An 18,182-nucleotide genomic window follows, 5' to 3' on the forward strand; every position below is an offset into this window, starting at 1 on the left:
TGCTCAAACTGAGAAGCACAGTAAATGCATAGTGGTTACACACACACCACTGTGAGGGTTGTACTGGAAATGCATGTTGTCTCAGTGAGAAGCATTCATTAAAGGGACATGAAACCAAAACAAATTCCTTTCATGATTCAGACAGAGCATACAATTTAAAACAACTTTACAATGTACTTCTGTTATCAAATGTACTTCATTCCATTGGTATCCTTTGCTGAATGAGTAACATTTCACTACTGGGAGCTAGCTGAACACAACAGTTCAGCCAATGACAAGATGCACATATGTGTAGCCACCAATCAGTAGCTTGCTCCCAGTAGTGCATTTCCACTCTTAAGTCTACCTATGTATGATTTTCAACAAAGGATGCCAAGAGAACAGAGCAAATTAGATAATAGACGTAAAATTGCAGGCTCTATCTCATTATCTCATTTATGGGTTTTATTTCCCTTTAAAGGATGTTTTGTAGGTTAGTAAGCGCTGTATATGGAATTGGAAGCCTGGTACTTGCTTTTCCATTGACCCCTCATTTGTTTGATAATTGTTGACACAGTATAAAATGTGAGTGGCAGATACTATACCTGGTGGCCCAAAGTAAGGTGTGTATGAGGAGTAGACAGCCCTGGCTCCAGTGCATGCATCTGCTCCAGTTCCATGTGCCTATAGAACTGCTGTAATTGCGGCGGCTGCACGCTCTGCAGTTCTGTGAGTTGAGAGTCTGGGAATCCATCCAGGTCTCCATGTAGGTGAGAGGCAGGGTACTCCCAATAATGCTCTAAAAGGGAAGCTGTAATCCAGTTAGTATTATTTTTTCACTGCTATAACTAGAAGTTATGACCCTCAACCTAACTATCGTTTGCCCATCTATAAAATACTCACGAGAGGGATTCCTGACAATTATTTCTATTTTATCTTTCTCTAATGGTTTAACCACCCTAAATTCTTTATATCTAAACAATTTCTTATTATATAATGCAGTAATTTGTTTATCTACTTCTCATTCTGTCCTTGCCTCCTTACACCATTTTCCCCTTACCGCTGGGTACATGCTTGGCTTACCATGGCTCTCGCTGTCACTGGGGTACGGGTAGTAGTCATGGTGTTGGCGGTAAATCTCAGGCTCGTAGGGGACTAGATCCTCTGGGTGTGACTGAGGGAAGGAAAGAGACACTTGGAGTTAAAAAAAAATAAAAAGAAGTGGAATTTGCAGACACTTCCAATGAGTTTGGTTGCTAGGGGTGATGTGTAGCAACTGCTGCAAAACCAGAAATAGAAATTATAGTTTAATTCTATACAGTGGCACAACATGTTATAAAGAAAGACTTGGTTAGTCTCGTACCCGAAAAACAAACTGCATTATTGTAACAAGGCCATGAACATAATCATTATTTACCTTAAAGGGATAGTACACTCAGAACAAATCTGTCATGCCTTTAAGAAAGCACTATTTTGAAAGGTTAAAATGTTTTTGGTATGAACAACGGGCTATAAAGAATTTATATAGAGTGCAAAGAACTTAGTGTCCTGTGAGAAACAACACTTCAGCAGAGGTGCAGATCTCCCAACTGTCCCTATTTGAGATACATAATCCTAAATCCTGAGCTCTGTCACACTGTCCCCTTGATACAGCCATATGTCCCTGTTTGCAGAATTTCCTTTAACCCTGCCCTTAGCCTGCCCAGAAATGTCCACAAACCTCATAGACACACCCACTGACCCCTAAGACCCACCCACTGACCTCTAAGACCACCTACAATCGCACCCACTATCCAAAAGTGACTCCACCCCTTCCAGCACGTCTCCACGAACAAAATGTTAATGGCCTCTTTTAACCTTTTAAGTCCTTAATACCGAGCCACAAATATTAGGAGGTATGGAGGAGGGAAGCAGGGAATGTAAGCGGGTGCTTTTACATAGTAGCTGGTGTTACAGCTGTAGCATAGTGCTTCAGGAGGAGAAGAATCAGTGGCAGAGAAGTGGGGAGGAAGAAGAGTAAGGTGAGGGTAAACGGGGTTTGATTTATCTAACTCTTGTATTAGCATTACTTTTATTACAGCATTGGTAACGTAAGTATCAGGTTTATTTATTGCTAATTTTTATGGGATTAGTTTTGTGGCCCTTCAAGCCCTGATTGTTTAGTTGCTGACAGGCAAAGCTCCTACAGCTGCACCTCACAAACATAAAAAAAATGTTTTCTCAATAAGTCACATCCTTGAGGTACAAGTCACTCTCCACTATAATTAGTGGTGCTGCTTAACCAATTGTTGTTTATCTCCTTTGTTGAAAGCTAAGCCTAGGTAGGGTAATATGCTAATGTCTACGCCATTGAAGGTCGCCTCTTATCTCAGTGCATTTTGACAGTTTTTCACAGCTAGACAGTGCTAGTTCATGTGTGCCATATCGATAACATTATGCTCACTCTTGTAGAGTTATTTAAGAGTCGGAAATGAGCAGTTAAAATGTATGTCTATCAAAAGAACTGAGATAAGATGGCAGTCTGTAGAGGCTTAGATGCAAAGTAACCACAGAGGTAAAAAGTATATTAATATAACCGTGTTGGCTATGCAACTGGGGAATGGGTAATTAAGGGATTATCTATCTTTCTAAATAATAAAGATCCTGGAGTTAACTGTCCCTTTAAGGCATTAAAAGAAAGGACAAGATCAACCATGCAAGAAATATTCCATAAAAACCAAAGTCATTGAACATCTAATGTAAGTGCTTCAAAAGTATCAACCACAAATGAAATTTCTTTTTTTTTATTTCAAATAATCTTTATTAAAGACTTTAAAGGGACAGGAAACTCAAAATTTCATGATTCGTAAAGGACATACAATTTCAAACAACTTTCCAATGTACTTCTATTATCAAATTTTCTTCATTCTCTTGTTATCCTTTGCTGAAGGAACAGCATTGCGCTACTGCAGCTAGCTGAACCCTTCTAGTTAGCCAATCTCAAGAGACAAATGAGTGCAGGCACCAATCAGCAGCAGCTCCCACTGGTAAAGGATATGTGAGTATTCTTGTTCGACAAGGGATACCAAGAGAACAAAGCACATTTGAAAATAGAAGTGGATTTAAGTGTCTTAAAATGACATGCTCTATCTGAATCATGCAAGTTTAATTTTGACTTTCCTGTCACTTTAAGGATAACCAAATAATATATAACCAATACAAATGTTCAAAAATGGGTACATATCCAAAGCTGGGAAATCACACAAAACAAACACTAAGGGGCCAAATTAACAAGCTCCGAATGAGGGGTCGCCGGAAACAGAAGTTATGAAGCAGTTAAAGACCGCTGCTCCATACCTTGTCTGCCTGCTCTGAGACGGCGGACAGAAATCAACCCGATCGGGTTGATTGACACTCACTGCTAGTGGTATTGCAGGGGGCGGTTCTGGTGAACTGCTTGTGCAATGATAAATGCCGACAGCGTATGCTGTTGGCATTTATCAATGTGCAGCAGACGTGATACACTACATCGTATCATGTCTGCTTGCACTTTGATAAATATGCCCCTTAGTAATAATTCATTGTACCCGAGTTGTCAATAAACTAAATTAAATAGTCTTTTTGCTTAAACGCAAATTATATATTCTATAAATAACTAAAACAATTGTACTGCTGTATAAATATATACATTTAGATTAGGAGAACCCCTTATTGGACTAGTATAGATTAAAAAAGAAGGCATCTTGTCCTTGGAGGGGGTGGGAAGACAAAAAAAAGAGGGGGGGTGACACATGGTTTTGATACCTAAGTTAATTGTTCTTCTCTCCACTTATACTCTCCTCCATCTCTCAATCTCCTGCCACATCAAGCCATAGACTATTGTCAACCCTGATGGCTTCCTATATTATAAAGAGGACATAGCCCCTAAGTGGGACCCTCATGACTGTCCTCTAGACATGTGCATTGGGAGGTTATGGATACCTCTGAATGGGGAAAAGGGCAGCCACTCATGGCATTCAGCTGTTTTCGGAGCCAGATTTATTCTTGTGAAAGTGCAACACATTAAGATCTAGATTTGTACAGATTTTAGTGTGTTGAACCTTTACAAGAATAAATCTGGCTCTGAAAAGATCCGAATGTCACAAGTGGCCGCCTTCTTCTGCATTAAGAAGTATACCAAACCTCAGAATTCACACGTCTACCGGCTTCCCACTTAGACCAAATTTCTACAAATAGTTCTATCTTATTCAAGGTCATGAAGACATATTCCTCCATATTTTTAAGGTAATCTATAATATTCAAAACCTAATACCAGGGGATGAAAAGAGGCAGTATAGTCAAAAGTACATTTTTGTGATTCAGACGTGATTTTAAACAACATTCCATTTTACATCTGTTAACTATTTTGCTTCATTCTTTTTGCATTCTTTGTTGAAAACCATACCTAGGTAGGCTCAAGAGCAGCAAAAGCTAGCTGCTGATTGGTGGCTGAACATATGCCTCTTTTCATTGGCTCACCCAGCACTGCATTGCTGCTGTTTCAACAAAGGATACAAAGATGATGAAGGACAGGTGTAAAACCCCTTATTCAAGCTGCTTGTGACCAGAAAAGGTTTGGATTTCTGAATATTTGTATATTTTCATCTGTAAAATGGGACATTTTGGAGAGAGGATAGGGCCACGTGTAAACATCTTATGTCATTTAGGCAATATTTACATGTCATAATACAGCTTATACGTGCAACTTAAAGGTAGCTCTATATAATTGTTTTTTGTGTACATAGTAGGTAGATAGTACAGCACTGTAATCAGTAAGATAGTAGTTGTTCTAAATACTGTATGTATATATATATATATATATATATATATATATATATATATATAAGTATATATATACTATAATTTTCATTTAAAAACAAAAAAGCAAACCAAAGATGTCGGCAATGAAAATTGTTACTTACTGGCAGGAAATCTTTTTATTTTTTTATCATTTTATTTTTAAAAAATATTAATGAAAAACTGTGGATTACAGAATAATTCTGGATTTACGAGTTTGTACCCTGTAGAAGTAATTTGGATGATTGTTTATAAATGTATGTTCTATTTCAGTGTTTCTCAACTCCAGTCTGCAAGTACCCAATAACAGGCCAGATTTTTAACTAGAGCACAAGTGAAATAATCAGCGGATCAGTAACCATGGTTACTAAAATGCTCTCACTCATCATCTGAATATTTAATCTGTACTCTAATTAATATCATGGCAATCTGTCCTGTTAAGGGTACTTAAAAACTGAAGTTGAGAAGCACTGTTCTATTTGAAGCAGGGAAGACAAATGTTGGGTTTTCATGTCCATTTAAATGGTTAGTAAATACTTTGCTATATACTTTCATTATTTATTTTACTTCCAGTGGCGATTTTGTTAAAGGGACATTAAACCCAAAACATTTCTTTTGTGATTCAGATAGAGCATGCAATTTTAAACAACTTTCTAATTTACTTCAATTATCTAATTTGCTTCATTCTCTTGATATTCTTTGCTGAAAAGCATATCTAGATATGCTCAGTAGCTGCTGATTGGTCGCTCCACATAGATGCCTCGTGTGATTGGCTCACCAATGTCTATTTCTATTTATTCAACAAACGATATCTAAAGAATGACGCAAATTAGATAATAGAAGTAAATGTGAATGTTGTTTACAATTTTATTCTCTACCTAAATCATGAAAGAAAATGTTGGGGTTTAATGTCCCTTTAACACTATGGCAGGGGCAAGCCCTGTCATCTTCATATTAGCTCCTCCAAATGTAGAAAATGTTGGGTGGATTTTGACTATTAAAAACAATTACAGCAAACAAGGTGCTCATTTGTTTTTATAACACTCAAACTGCTGATATGTTAATCTACTGGTAGATTACAGAAAAAATGTAACTATAATGTGTTTACCATCCCTTTAATTTAAGGGGATATGATACCCAAATGTTAAAGTACTTGAAAGTGATACAGCATAACTGTAAATAAACGACTAGAAAATATCACCTGAACATCTCTGTAAAAAAAGAAGATATTTTACCTCAAAATCTTCTCAGCAGCCACATTCCATAGTAAAGGGACATTAAACAGCCAATAAGAATGCTAGTCCTAGGACTTGCAAGGGAGTGTGCATTTGGCATGTGCAGGCACAGCCATGTTTTTTCCCTCCTATGTTTAAGGAATTTTACTATGAAATCTCGCGATTTGCTGTTTTGTTTTTTTCAAACAAGCGGCTGACAGTAGCTAAAGGATAACTGTTCACATATATACAGGTTAAACGTTGACTTCTGTATTCCTTAACTTGTGGAACACTGCACAATCTAAGTGTGACCTTAGGGCATATAGACATTCCTTCTTTATTTGCACGTTTAATACTAAGCGTATACAATTCACAGTGGGGGTGAGAGGCCTCTCTATATGAGTTATGCTGTTAGGGAGTTTCTGAAACCAGCTGATTTAGGTTACTGCTGTAATAAATAAATCGCATATCCTGCACATACCTGCCGGGTGGGGAGCTTTAGTGTTAAAGGGACACTGAACCCAAATTTTTTCTTTTGTGATTTAGATAGAGCGTGAAATTTTAAGCAAATTTCTAATTTACTCCTATGATCAAATTTTCTTCATTCTCTTGGTATCTTTATTTGAAATGCAAGAATGTAAGTTTAGATGACAGCCCATTTTTGGTGAACAACCTGGGTTGTCCTTGCTGATTGGTGAATAAATTCATCCACCAATAAAAAACTGCTATCCAGAGTTCTGAACCCAAAAAAAGCTTAGATGCCTTCTTTTTCAAATAAAGATAGCAAGAGAATGAAGAAAAATTGATAATAGGAGTAAATTAGAACGTTGCTTAAAATTTCATGCTTTATCTGAATCGCGAATGAAAAAAATTGGGTTCAGCGTCCCTTTAAGCCCACAGGCACACTAACAAGTAATTTGTATAAGCCTCCTCGTTAAAGGATTACTTTCTGTTATAATTTTTAAGCTAAACAACTAACATATTAAAGTTAATAAACATTAATTAAAACCTACTGACCTATATTTTCTCCAAAACGAAGTTTAATAACGTTCTAAAAGTTATATCTTTTATTCCCCGATGATGTCACATTATCCTGCCCACTATTTTCAGCACTGCATGTTCAATATACTTAAACCAATAACTTTGTGTTTAAAGCGCCATTTTGAAACCTAGGTATTGTAAACGGATTGGTACAGAGCAAAGGATACCCACGGAGTGGGTTTGGAAAACAATTACATTTGCAGACAAGATTTCTGATATACGGTAGCAATATGTTAATGAAATGCTATTGATAAAAAGCGTATTTGGGGTAGTTAGTTAGTAACAGGCATAGAAAATATTTACTTACAGTGGCCCTTTAAGTAATAAACTTCTTTGTAGGTTGCTGAAAATCTTATTACAAAAGTATATGATATGTAACTTTATAATTAATCAATAGCAACCGATACAAAGTTAGTTGCGAGTCATTGGTTACACTGTATCTTAACGTTTGAATACACGGTAATTCCTGTGGTTTCATTTATATACACACGCTCCATACTAGATATTGGGCTGTACAAATAACGGCGGAGATATACCTCTAATCTGTGGAGCAACTAATATTTTAATTGTGACCCACGGGCACACTAACAAGTAATTTGTATATATAAGTGCAAACTACACGTAACTTACAAGGTATCAATACCTAGCCATACTACTACTGTTGCAGTACTCTATCACAGAGTACATATGTGTACAATTTATTTTAGTATCCACATAACACTCAGTGAGGTATACAATTTATAAGTACACACTTTGACTGATTAGTGGCCACTAACAGGTTGACCTCAATTTTGCAGGGATGTTAGTCCTCAGCAGATTATAAACATACCTTTACCATTAAGGTTTACCACAAATCCTCTTTAGGTTGGAGTTACTATCCATGATATCAATTCAGGATAAGAATTTGTAACTATCCACCCTTTTCACTACATTAGTTTGAAAACCACTTTTACTTGCTGCAACTGTTTTTATTGTGTGTAACCCTTTTTAAATAAAACTAATAAAGTTGATATATTTTAAAATCTATATACACTAAGCCCATACGTATGAGGGTAGAGTGCTTTTCTGGTTAGTATCCTGTCCAGCTGGAATTGTTCTTGTATATGTTTCTCTCTGATACTCAGCACCTATACACAATTACATAATATAACTACATATTAGATTATATTCTATACATTTAAATAGAGTGTTCCCTCAAAGTAATAAGAGTGGTGCCATTGCTCATCTCTCAAACTGTTCACATAACACTTACTATTGTGATCTGAAGAATTTCTGAGGTAAAATATATTTTTCTTTTTTTGTTCTTTTCTTTAGATGGGTATTATGTCCATTTAAATAGATTTAAAATAGCAGTTCGGGTGAGGACTGGTTAAGAACAGTGAAGCTTACCTACAAGACTTTCCTCAAACATGTTTACGATCTCCCAGGCTCTCTTATTTATCAGCCCTTTTTTTCTAATTTTTTACTTGTAAAATCTTCATTTTTTAAACATTTAATATAGTACTCTTGTACTCTTATTTAATCGTTTTCATGTATCTGATAGGATAAAGTTATATCTTTTATTCCCCGATGATGTCACATTATCCTGCCCACTATTTTCAGCACTGCATGTTCAATATACTTAAACCAATAACTTTGTGTTTAAAGCGCCATTTTGTCATAAAGCACCAAATGTCTTTACTCCCACTTAAAGGGACAGTCTACTCCAGAATTGTTATTGTGAAAAAGATAGATAATCCCTTTATTACCCATTCCCCAGTTTTCCATAACCAACACAGTTATTTCAATATACTTTTTACCTCTGTGATTACCTTGTATCTAAGCCTCTGCAGACTGCCCCCTGAAATTTTCAATTCTTTTGACTGACTTGCATTTTAAACAATCAATGCTGACTCATAAATAACTCCACAGGACTAAGCACAATGTTATCTATATAGCACACGTGACCTAGCACTGTCTGGCTGTGAAAAGCTAATAAAATTTACTGAAATGAGAGGCAGCTTACAGGGGCTTAGAAACAGGCAGACATTTAGAGGTGTAAAGGTTCTAAAGTATATTAATATAACAATGTTGGCTGTGCAAAGCTGGGTAGGAAAGACGTTATCTATTTTAACAATAAAAAATTGGAGTAGACTGTCCATTTAAAGGGACATTATACAATCATTTTTTCTTTGCATAAATGTTTTGTAGATCTATTTATATAGCCTATAAAGTGTTTTTTTTTTTAAATGTATAGTTTTGCTTATTTTTAAATAACATTGCTCTGATTTTCAGACTCCTAACCAAGCCCCAAAGTTTTATGAGAATACCGTCAGCTACCTTCTCCAGCTTGCTCCTGTTTGTGTAAAGGGTCTTTTCATATGCGAAAGAAGGGGGAGGGGGAGTGTCTTATTTCCCTCTTGCAGTGGGCTTTCCAGCTAACTTTTCAACAGAGCTAAACTGAGAGCTTCTAAGTAAGTTTTTAAACAGTTTTTTACTGGATTTTTATTTCAGTATCTGTGCAACTTATTCTTTATAGTAGTGTCTATTACATGCAGTTATATGAAAATGAGTGTATACTGTCCCTTTAAATGAAAAATAGAATTCACAGATTTGCAGAAAGTTGTTGAATGAAGATGATTTGTATGAAGAATTTTGTTGTACCAAACTGTATCAAATTGTAAAGTAAAGTTTTTTACCCAGTGACTACTATATAATTTGTTGACTTTGTATGAGAAATTTGTTGATTTCTTAGTCTCCGTTATTTTTTTTAAAATATTGCAAAGCCTTTCCCAGTTACAGCAAAGCTTTTAACTGCATGAACAAATCAGCAAAACTTTTTTTGTCACATTCTGACAAATGCAAAAAATTATATAATTTTAACATTTGTCCAAAAGCGAATGTGCATATTTAGTGAAAATAATATGCACAGTCCACTCCAATGCATAAAAAATGCATTTTACTATCAATATTACGTGATTGTTTACAGACAATGTAGCAACCTTAAAGACTTTAATACCAAATTTTCCTCTTTCACACTACAGATCTGATAATAACTCAAATCACACTTTTAAACTGTGAAACTTGTAACTAACATATTGTGATCAGATTGATACTTATAGTTTAAATGTTAAAGGGACACTAAAAACAAAACTAAATTTACATGATTCAGACAGAACATGCAATTTGTAACAACTTTTGCAATTATCTTCCATTATTAAATTATGCACAGGCTTTTGTGTGACCCTTTTAGAGGCACATTGGCTTGGCTGATTGGCTGATGCTGTCACATGATATAGGGGACAGAGAGGTAAAGGGAAATTTAGATAGAGCATGCACATTTAAACAACTTTCCAATTTACTTACTTTATCATGTTTGCTTATATCTCTTTGTATCCTTTGTTGAAGAAGCAGCAACTCCCTACTGGTAGCTAGTTAAACATATCAGTTAAGCCAATTACAAGACGTATATGTGTGCAGCCACAAATCAGCAGCTAGCTCCCAGAAGTGCATTGCTGCTCATGAGCCTAAATATGTATCCTTTTTAACAAAGGATACCAAGAGAACAAAGAAAATGAGAGAATAGAAGTTAATATGAAACTTGTTCAAAATTGTATGCTCTAACTGAATCATGAAAGAAAAAAAATTGGGTTTCATATCCTTTTAATTGCACATGTTGTGAATAAATGTAATTGGTTAAGTGAAAGCAAATCTGCATTCAAACTCTAGGCAGTTGTCATCAATACTGATACAATTAGATCTTCTGCTTTTGGTTTGGTTGCATATATAACCTTTGTTTTCCTGTAGGTCTTTAGAAACCCCTAAATACCTGATATTCTGATGATTATTTTGTCTCACTCAGGAAGGAAAGATATTCCCAAATAAATACCTTGTCATTACAAGAACGTTCCGCAGTTCTACAATAGACTAACATATTGTATGAGTTTGAAATTGTTTTGAATGAATCATTACCTTGATGAAATTGTTTTTTTGAAACAGCCAATCCAGACTTGTTACAAGTTGTTACACAGCTAACGGTACTCATTTATCTTATCATCTTTTATATATATATATATCTTTCCCTGGAACTTAGCTCTTTATATCTAAGCATGATATATATATATATATATATATATATATATATATATATATATATATATATATATATATCCTCCCCTGGTATTTAGCTCTTTATATCTAATATATATCTATATCTATGAAATTTCTCCCTATATTTTTATTTTTATTAAATTGCATGTTTCTTGGTTCTTCTTTTTCTTTTTTCTTTTTCTTGTATTATGGCCTTCTCCTTCTTTTTGCTCTTACTCACATTTCTATTTATTTTTATTCATACTTATTTTTATTTTTATTATTTTTTGTTTTTGTTTTTATTCTGTTTATTTATTTTTTTATTTTTTCACATGGTGGTTTTTCTCTTCGTTTGATATTGTATATTGACTATTATAGTATAGGGACTTAGGGATATTTAGGATGTTTTTCTAACGATGATGTTACGAATTATTACCTGGATGTTAGAGCCCATTCTTTAGAAGTGTTTTTCCCAGCATATATTTTTCGTTTAGCCTTTTGTAATTAATGCTGTATCTTTGCACAGTTAATTAATTTTTAATGTCTAAGTTTTAACATATAACAGGGATTCCGCCGGGAGGCGTCCTGGTTGCTATGGCAACCGGTGACGTAGTGTTCTGCGCACGGCTGCTGACTTCCGGTACGCCACCGGCGGGACTGCACTTGGGAGCGGGTTTGTTTGTTATAAAGGGTGAGTAATTGTATGTACCTGTAATTGTTGTCTGAAGACGGGGGCAACCTCGAAACGTCACGGATTAAAAGTGTTTTTTGCTCAATAAGACCCGGGGAGTGCTTTTCCCTTTGGATGCTTATATTGTTATTTTTAAGCACCCCGGGCAGGCTGAATAAGGATTATGTTACCGTGAGTGCTTCTACCTCTTGGGATATTATATTGTTATTGTACTAGCACCCGGCTAAAATTGATATACAGACTGTGACTCCTGAGGACTCTTATTTTCTTCACTGTTTTTATTGACGCTGTGCATTGAACAATAATTAAATAATTTCTGTTACATTATGGCTGAGGGGATTGAAGTAACACAGGAACTGGATCTGGGGGATGAAATAAAAGGTGCAGAGGAATTCTTTTTTACTGAAGAAGATGCATCTCGCATACGTTTTGCAGCAATACCCCAGAGGGCTATTATTGAACAAACAAAAAGTATTTATGAGAGATTGGCTAAAATGAAGAAAAAAGATATTGACTATGCATTGCATGGAGCATATTTATCTGAGTATCACCGCAAAACATTAATTCCTAGGGGCTTTCGTATCAGGAATGTCCCCACGATAGGCAGGAACAATCCTGAGTTTTGCCTTAAGTGGTGCAATATACTCAATAAATGCTCCCTGGACCTGGTATTACTTGTAATACAGGAGGTTTCCAGACTTTTGGAATTAAGCAAAGTGGAAATATCTAAATATGAGGGCCAATACCTGCCGGTACTGGAAGCTGAGAAGGAGCAAAATTGGCTTGGCAAACTAAAAGATGATATAAAAAAGTATGAAGATGAGCTAATTACATTTAAAAATCGCAAACTAGAAGACGTGACCAACGATTATAAAAACAAAAGTGTCTATAGATGGCAATTGGGCCCTGAAGAAAGAGCACAATATCGTATAAATAGACAATGGCGCCACAGGTATAATAGAAGAAGACCCATGGATTCAGTGGACAGCTCGGGTAATAGTACTGACTCTGATGGCAATACGACGACCGCTACCCCTGCACAGATGCATACTGGTTATAGAAGCGGTATGACAACAAGATCAAAAAATGGGGAAGGACGAGGAACCACACAAGGCGGGGGGGGGGGTTCAAGTCTACCACCCAGACCCCCCAGGAGAGGTCGGCCGAGGAGGACCTAGTTGTCAACTTAAGTAATCATGTACTAACTGAGAATGAGAAAAAGGTTTTAAATAAGGGCTTGTTATTCATACCCACTGTTAAGTGTGATGATTTTGAACTGTTTGTAGATATCCAGAAGTTCTCTAGAAATTTGAGACTGAAAGAATACTTCAGGGATTATCAAGAATAACCAAGAAAGATCTTCAAGGAGAAGAGTAAGTTTGACCCTACAAGCTATAACCCTTCTATAAAAACCTTTTCCAGGATGGTACAACAAGATACTTTGAGTCCACATCAAAGGAAGGGTCAGTATAGACACAATCTGACTAAAGACGAAAGAAGTGCTCTCATTGACTTACAAGAAAACACTTCCATAGTATTAAGGGAAGCGGACAAAGGGGGTGCCATTGTCATCCAAAATTATACCAATTATAGGGCTGAAATAATGTGACAATTGATGGATAAGGATACCTACAAAAAACTAAGAGGTGATCCTACCAGCGTATACAAGAGAAAACTTGATAACATGCTTCAACATTTGCATGAGACTGATTGTATAGGTAGCGACTCCCTGGGCTTCATGACAGTACAACATCCAAGAGTTCCAGTGATCTACACGCTACCCAAGATCCATAAGGATATGGTAACCCCCCCGGGGAGACCTATAGTCTCGGCTATAGGTTCATTGCTTCAGCCAATCGCTATCTATTTGGATAACATACTCCAACCATTAGTTAGGAGTATGGATTCTTTCCTCCTGGATTCAAGCACTATGATAAGAATACTCAGCACCATCAATGATATACAAGAGGATACCCTGCTGGTCACTATGGACGTGACCAGCTTGTATACCATAATACCTCACAATGAGGGGATAGCGGCAGTATGCAGGCAATTGGCCAGATACCCGTATGTGGGTCCACCTGTTGATGTAATCCAGGAACTTCTAACAGTATGCTTGGAGATGAATTACTTTCGGTTCGAGAAAGAATTCTACCTGCAAATTGCGGGGACGGCCATGGGGTCAAATGTGGCGCCCACGTATGCCAACTTATTCATGGCGGAATTCGAAACGAGAGGTACGACATTATTTCAGGATGTCAGAGTCACCCATTACAAAAGATACATAGATGACCTTTTCTTGGTATGGCGGGGCACAGAGGAGGATTTACTATTATGGTTTGCATGTGTCAATGAAGCACATCCCACTATCAAGTTCAAACTGACGTATAACAGCTCGAGTGTGGATTTTCTGGACCTGAGAATTTTTTAAAAAGAAGGTCGATTGTGCACGACACTATACACAAAAGAAACAGACCGTAATTCTCTGTTACATGCCCACAGCTGCCACCCCCCAGCCCTCAAACGTGCTCTACCCATATCACAATTTAAGAGAACAGCAAGGAACAATACTATAGCTGGTCTTAGGGAACAACAAATGCATGCTATGGAATCACGTTTCATTCAGAGGGGATACAACAAGCAAAATTTAGCACTACAGAAGATGGATACATTGAAGTTACAGCAGGAGGATCTGCTAACCTACAATGAAACAGTTTTGGGAGATAATAGAATGACATTCTCCACAACCTGCGATGTTGACAAACCAGCTATTGCTGAGAGTATACGCAAACACTGGTCTCTAATCTCTTCAGACCCGGATCTGCCATTTGAGGGGACAGCACCTCCTAGAATTGGGTATCGGAGAGCGAGATCCTTAAGAGATCAGCTTGTCAAGACGGACCCCAGGGGTTGTTATATGAAGGAGACTTGGCTGCAATCTAAACCTGGTTGTTACCGCTGCTTGGGATGCACAACATGCAGTGGATTAACAACTGGTAAAGTGTTTAGACATCCCTACAAGAATAGGACTTATAGCATCAAACATCGGGTCACATGTACAGCCAAATACATAGTGTATTTGTTACACTGTGTATGCGGTTTGTTCTATGTGGGGAAAACTGTGGACGACCTCCGTACAAGAATGGCCAACCACAGATCGGCTATAAGAACAGCTATTGATCGTGGTGACTCTGAGCAACCGGTGGCCAGGCACTTTGCCTTATCGAAACACTCAGTCGCTGATCTAAAGTATATCATCATTGATCATGTGCCCCCACTTACAAGAGGGGGTGACAGAGGAAGAATATTATTACAGCGAGAATCTAAATGGATTTTCAATCTGGGCACTATGGCTCCACGGGGCCTGAATGTCAACTTGGATTGGCATTGTTTTCTATGAAATTTATCCCTATATTTTTATTTTTATTAAATTGCATGTTTCTTGGTTCTTCTTTTTCTTTTTCTTGTATTCTGGCCTTCTCCTTCTTTTTGCTCTTACTCACATTTTTATTTATTTTTATTCATACTTATTTTTATTGTTTTTGTTTTTATTCTAATGTTTATTTATTTTTTTATTTTTTCACATGGTGGTTTTTCTCTTCGTTTGTTAGGTTTCTTTAATTAATTTTTGATTTTCAGGTTGTACTTCTGATCTAAGATTCATGGACAATGATACTTTGCTATTCCTAATGTTATGTTGCTGGAGACTCAATATGGAGTATATTTAGATTTGCTTGTTTAGCTTATCTTGTTTGTTACGGTGTTAGGATATAATTTATCCCTGTTTAGGAATTATTTGTTTGTTACATACTTAATTTAGGATTTCATTGATATTGTATATTGACTATTATAGTATAGGGACTTAGGGATATTTAGGATGTTTTTCTAACGATGATGTTACGAATTATTACCTGGATGTTAGAGCCCATTCTTTAGAAGTGTTTTTCCCAGCATATATTTTTCGTTTAGCCTTTTGTAATTAATGCTGTATCTTTGCACAGTTAATTAATTTTTAATGTCTAAGTTTTAACATATAACAGGGATTCCGCAGGGAGGCGTCCTGGTTGCTATGGCAACCGGTGACGTAGTGTTCTGCGCACGGCTGCTGACTTCCGGTACGCCACCGGCGGGACTGCACTTGGGAGCGGGTTTGTTTGTTATAAAGGGTGAGTAATTGTATGTACCTGTAATTGTTGTCTGAAGACGGGGGCAACCTCGAAACGTCACGGATTAAAAGTGTTTTTTGCTCAATAAGACCCGGTGAGTGCTTTTCCCTTTGGATGCTTATATTGTTATTTTTAAGCACCCCGGGCAGGCTGAATAAGGATTATGTTACCGTGAGTGCTTCTACTTCTTGGGATATTATATATATATATATATATATATATATATATATACATACAGTATCTCACAAAAGTGAGTACACCCCTCACATTTTTGTAAATATTTTATTATATCTTTTCATGTGACAACACTGAAGAAATGACACTTAGCTACAATGTAAAGTAGTGAGTGTACAGCATGTATAACAGTGTAAATTTGCTGTCTCCTCAAAATAACTCAACACACAGCCATTTATGTCTAAACCGTTAGCAACAAAAGTGAGTACACCCCTAAGTAGAAATGTACAAATTGGGCTCAAAGTGTCAATATTTTGTGTGGCCACCATTATTATCCAGCACTGCCTTAACCCTCTTGGGCATGGAGTTGACCAGAGCTTCACAGGTTGCCACTGGAGTCCTCTTCCGCTCCTCCATGACAACATCACGGAGCTAGTGGATGTTAGAGACCTTGTGCTCCCCCACCTTCCATTTGAGGATGCCCCACTGTTTGCAGGCTTTCTTGTGCATCACCTTTAGAAGAGGCTTCCTTCTGGGATGACAGCCATGCAGACCAATTTGATGCAGTGTGCAGCGTTTGATCTGAGCACTGACAGGTTGACCACCCACCCCTTCAACCTCTGGCAAAACTCATACATCTATTTTCCAAAGACAACCTCTGGATATGACACTGAGCATGTGCACTCAACTTCTTTGGTCGACCATGGCAAGGCCTGTTCTGAGTGAAACCTGTCCTGTGTAACCTCTGTATGGTCTTGCCCACTGTGCTGCAGCTCAGTTTCAGGGTCTTGGCAATCTTTTTTTAGCCTAGTCCATCTTTATGTAGAGCAACAATTCTTTTTTTCAGATCCTAATAGAGTTCTTTGCCATGAGGTGCCATGTTGAACTTCCACTGACCAGTATGAGAAAGTGTGAGAGCGATAACACCAAATTTAACACACCTGCTCCCCATTCACACCTGAGACCTTGTAACACTAATGAGTCACATGACACCGGGGAGGGAAAATGGCTAATTGGACCCAATTTGTACATTTCCACTTAGGGGTGTACGCACTTTTGTTGCCAACGGTTTAGACATTAATGGCTGTGTGTTGTTATTTTGAAGGGACAGCAAATTTACACTGTTATTCAGGCTGTACGCTCACTACTTTACATTGTAGAAAAGTGTAATTTCTTCAGTGTCACATGAAAAGATATAATAAAATATTTATAAAAATGTGAGGGGTGTACTCACTTTTGTGAGATTCTCTCTGTTGTTACTTTGCAGCCTTAAATAAAGACAGACATAGTTTTTGTTTATCCAGTTGTAATTACGTAGTGCAACTTATAACATTCAAGTGAAAGATATAACACCAACATGTCAGGCAAAAATAAAGACAATTTAAACCGATTCAACAGAATCACTGAGTTGGAAAAAGTATCACCCCCTCCTAAAATTACTTGTAAACTCAATCAGGTGTAGCTAATCCCCTTTTCAATGGAACACACACAGCCATTTTACCTTCAACTGTGATCAGCTGTGGGCATATTTATTAGCTCAGCATGAAAATAGTTTTCCTGGAGCATCTCAGTCCCTGGTAGTGCAAATGAAGCAAACAATCAACTATGGGTGGCAAGACACTGTCAAAAGATCTCCGGGATAATGTTGTGGACAGGCACAAGTCAGGAGATAGATACAAGAAAATATCAAAGGCCATATCAATGCCTAGAGGCACAGTGAAGTCTATTATTAAGAAGTGGAAGGTATTTGGTACAACACAGACCCTCTCTGGATCAGGACGTTGCTCCAAACTGGATGAAAGAGCGAAGAGGAAGCTGGTCAGAGAGGCTACCAAGAGGCACACAGCAACTCTGAAGCAGTTGCAGTAATTTATGAAAAAGAGTGGTCATTGTGTGCATGTGACAACAATATCATGATTTCTCCACAAATGTGGCTTGTATGGGAGGGTTGCAAGAAAAAAAGCCAGTCCTCAAGAAAGGCCACATGCAGTCACGACTGACCTTTGCCATAACACACCTAGGAGATTCTGAGGC

General features: G+C 37.2%; 1 protein-coding gene across 3 annotated transcripts in view; it reads right to left on the minus strand.

Moving 5' to 3' along the window:
* Nucleotides 1-18,182, minus strand: part of SPI1 (Spi-1 proto-oncogene) — a 126,431-nt gene that overhangs the window by 22,812 nt on the left and 85,437 nt on the right. For all 3 annotated transcript variants that reach the window (XM_053720340.1, XM_053720338.1, XM_053720339.1), the window contains exons 2-3: nt 1,063-1,153; nt 585-790 (exon numbers count right to left, since the gene is read on the minus strand). In XM_053720340.1, coding sequence (XP_053576315.1) covers nt 585-790; nt 1,063-1,153 — 297 coding nt within the window. The remainder of the gene's footprint in view (nt 1-584; nt 791-1,062; nt 1,154-18,182) is intronic.

This window comes from Bombina bombina, chromosome 7 (genome assembly GCF_027579735.1).
Source record: "Bombina bombina isolate aBomBom1 chromosome 7, aBomBom1.pri, whole genome shotgun sequence".
Taxonomy (NCBI): domain Eukaryota; kingdom Metazoa; phylum Chordata; class Amphibia; order Anura; family Bombinatoridae; genus Bombina; species Bombina bombina.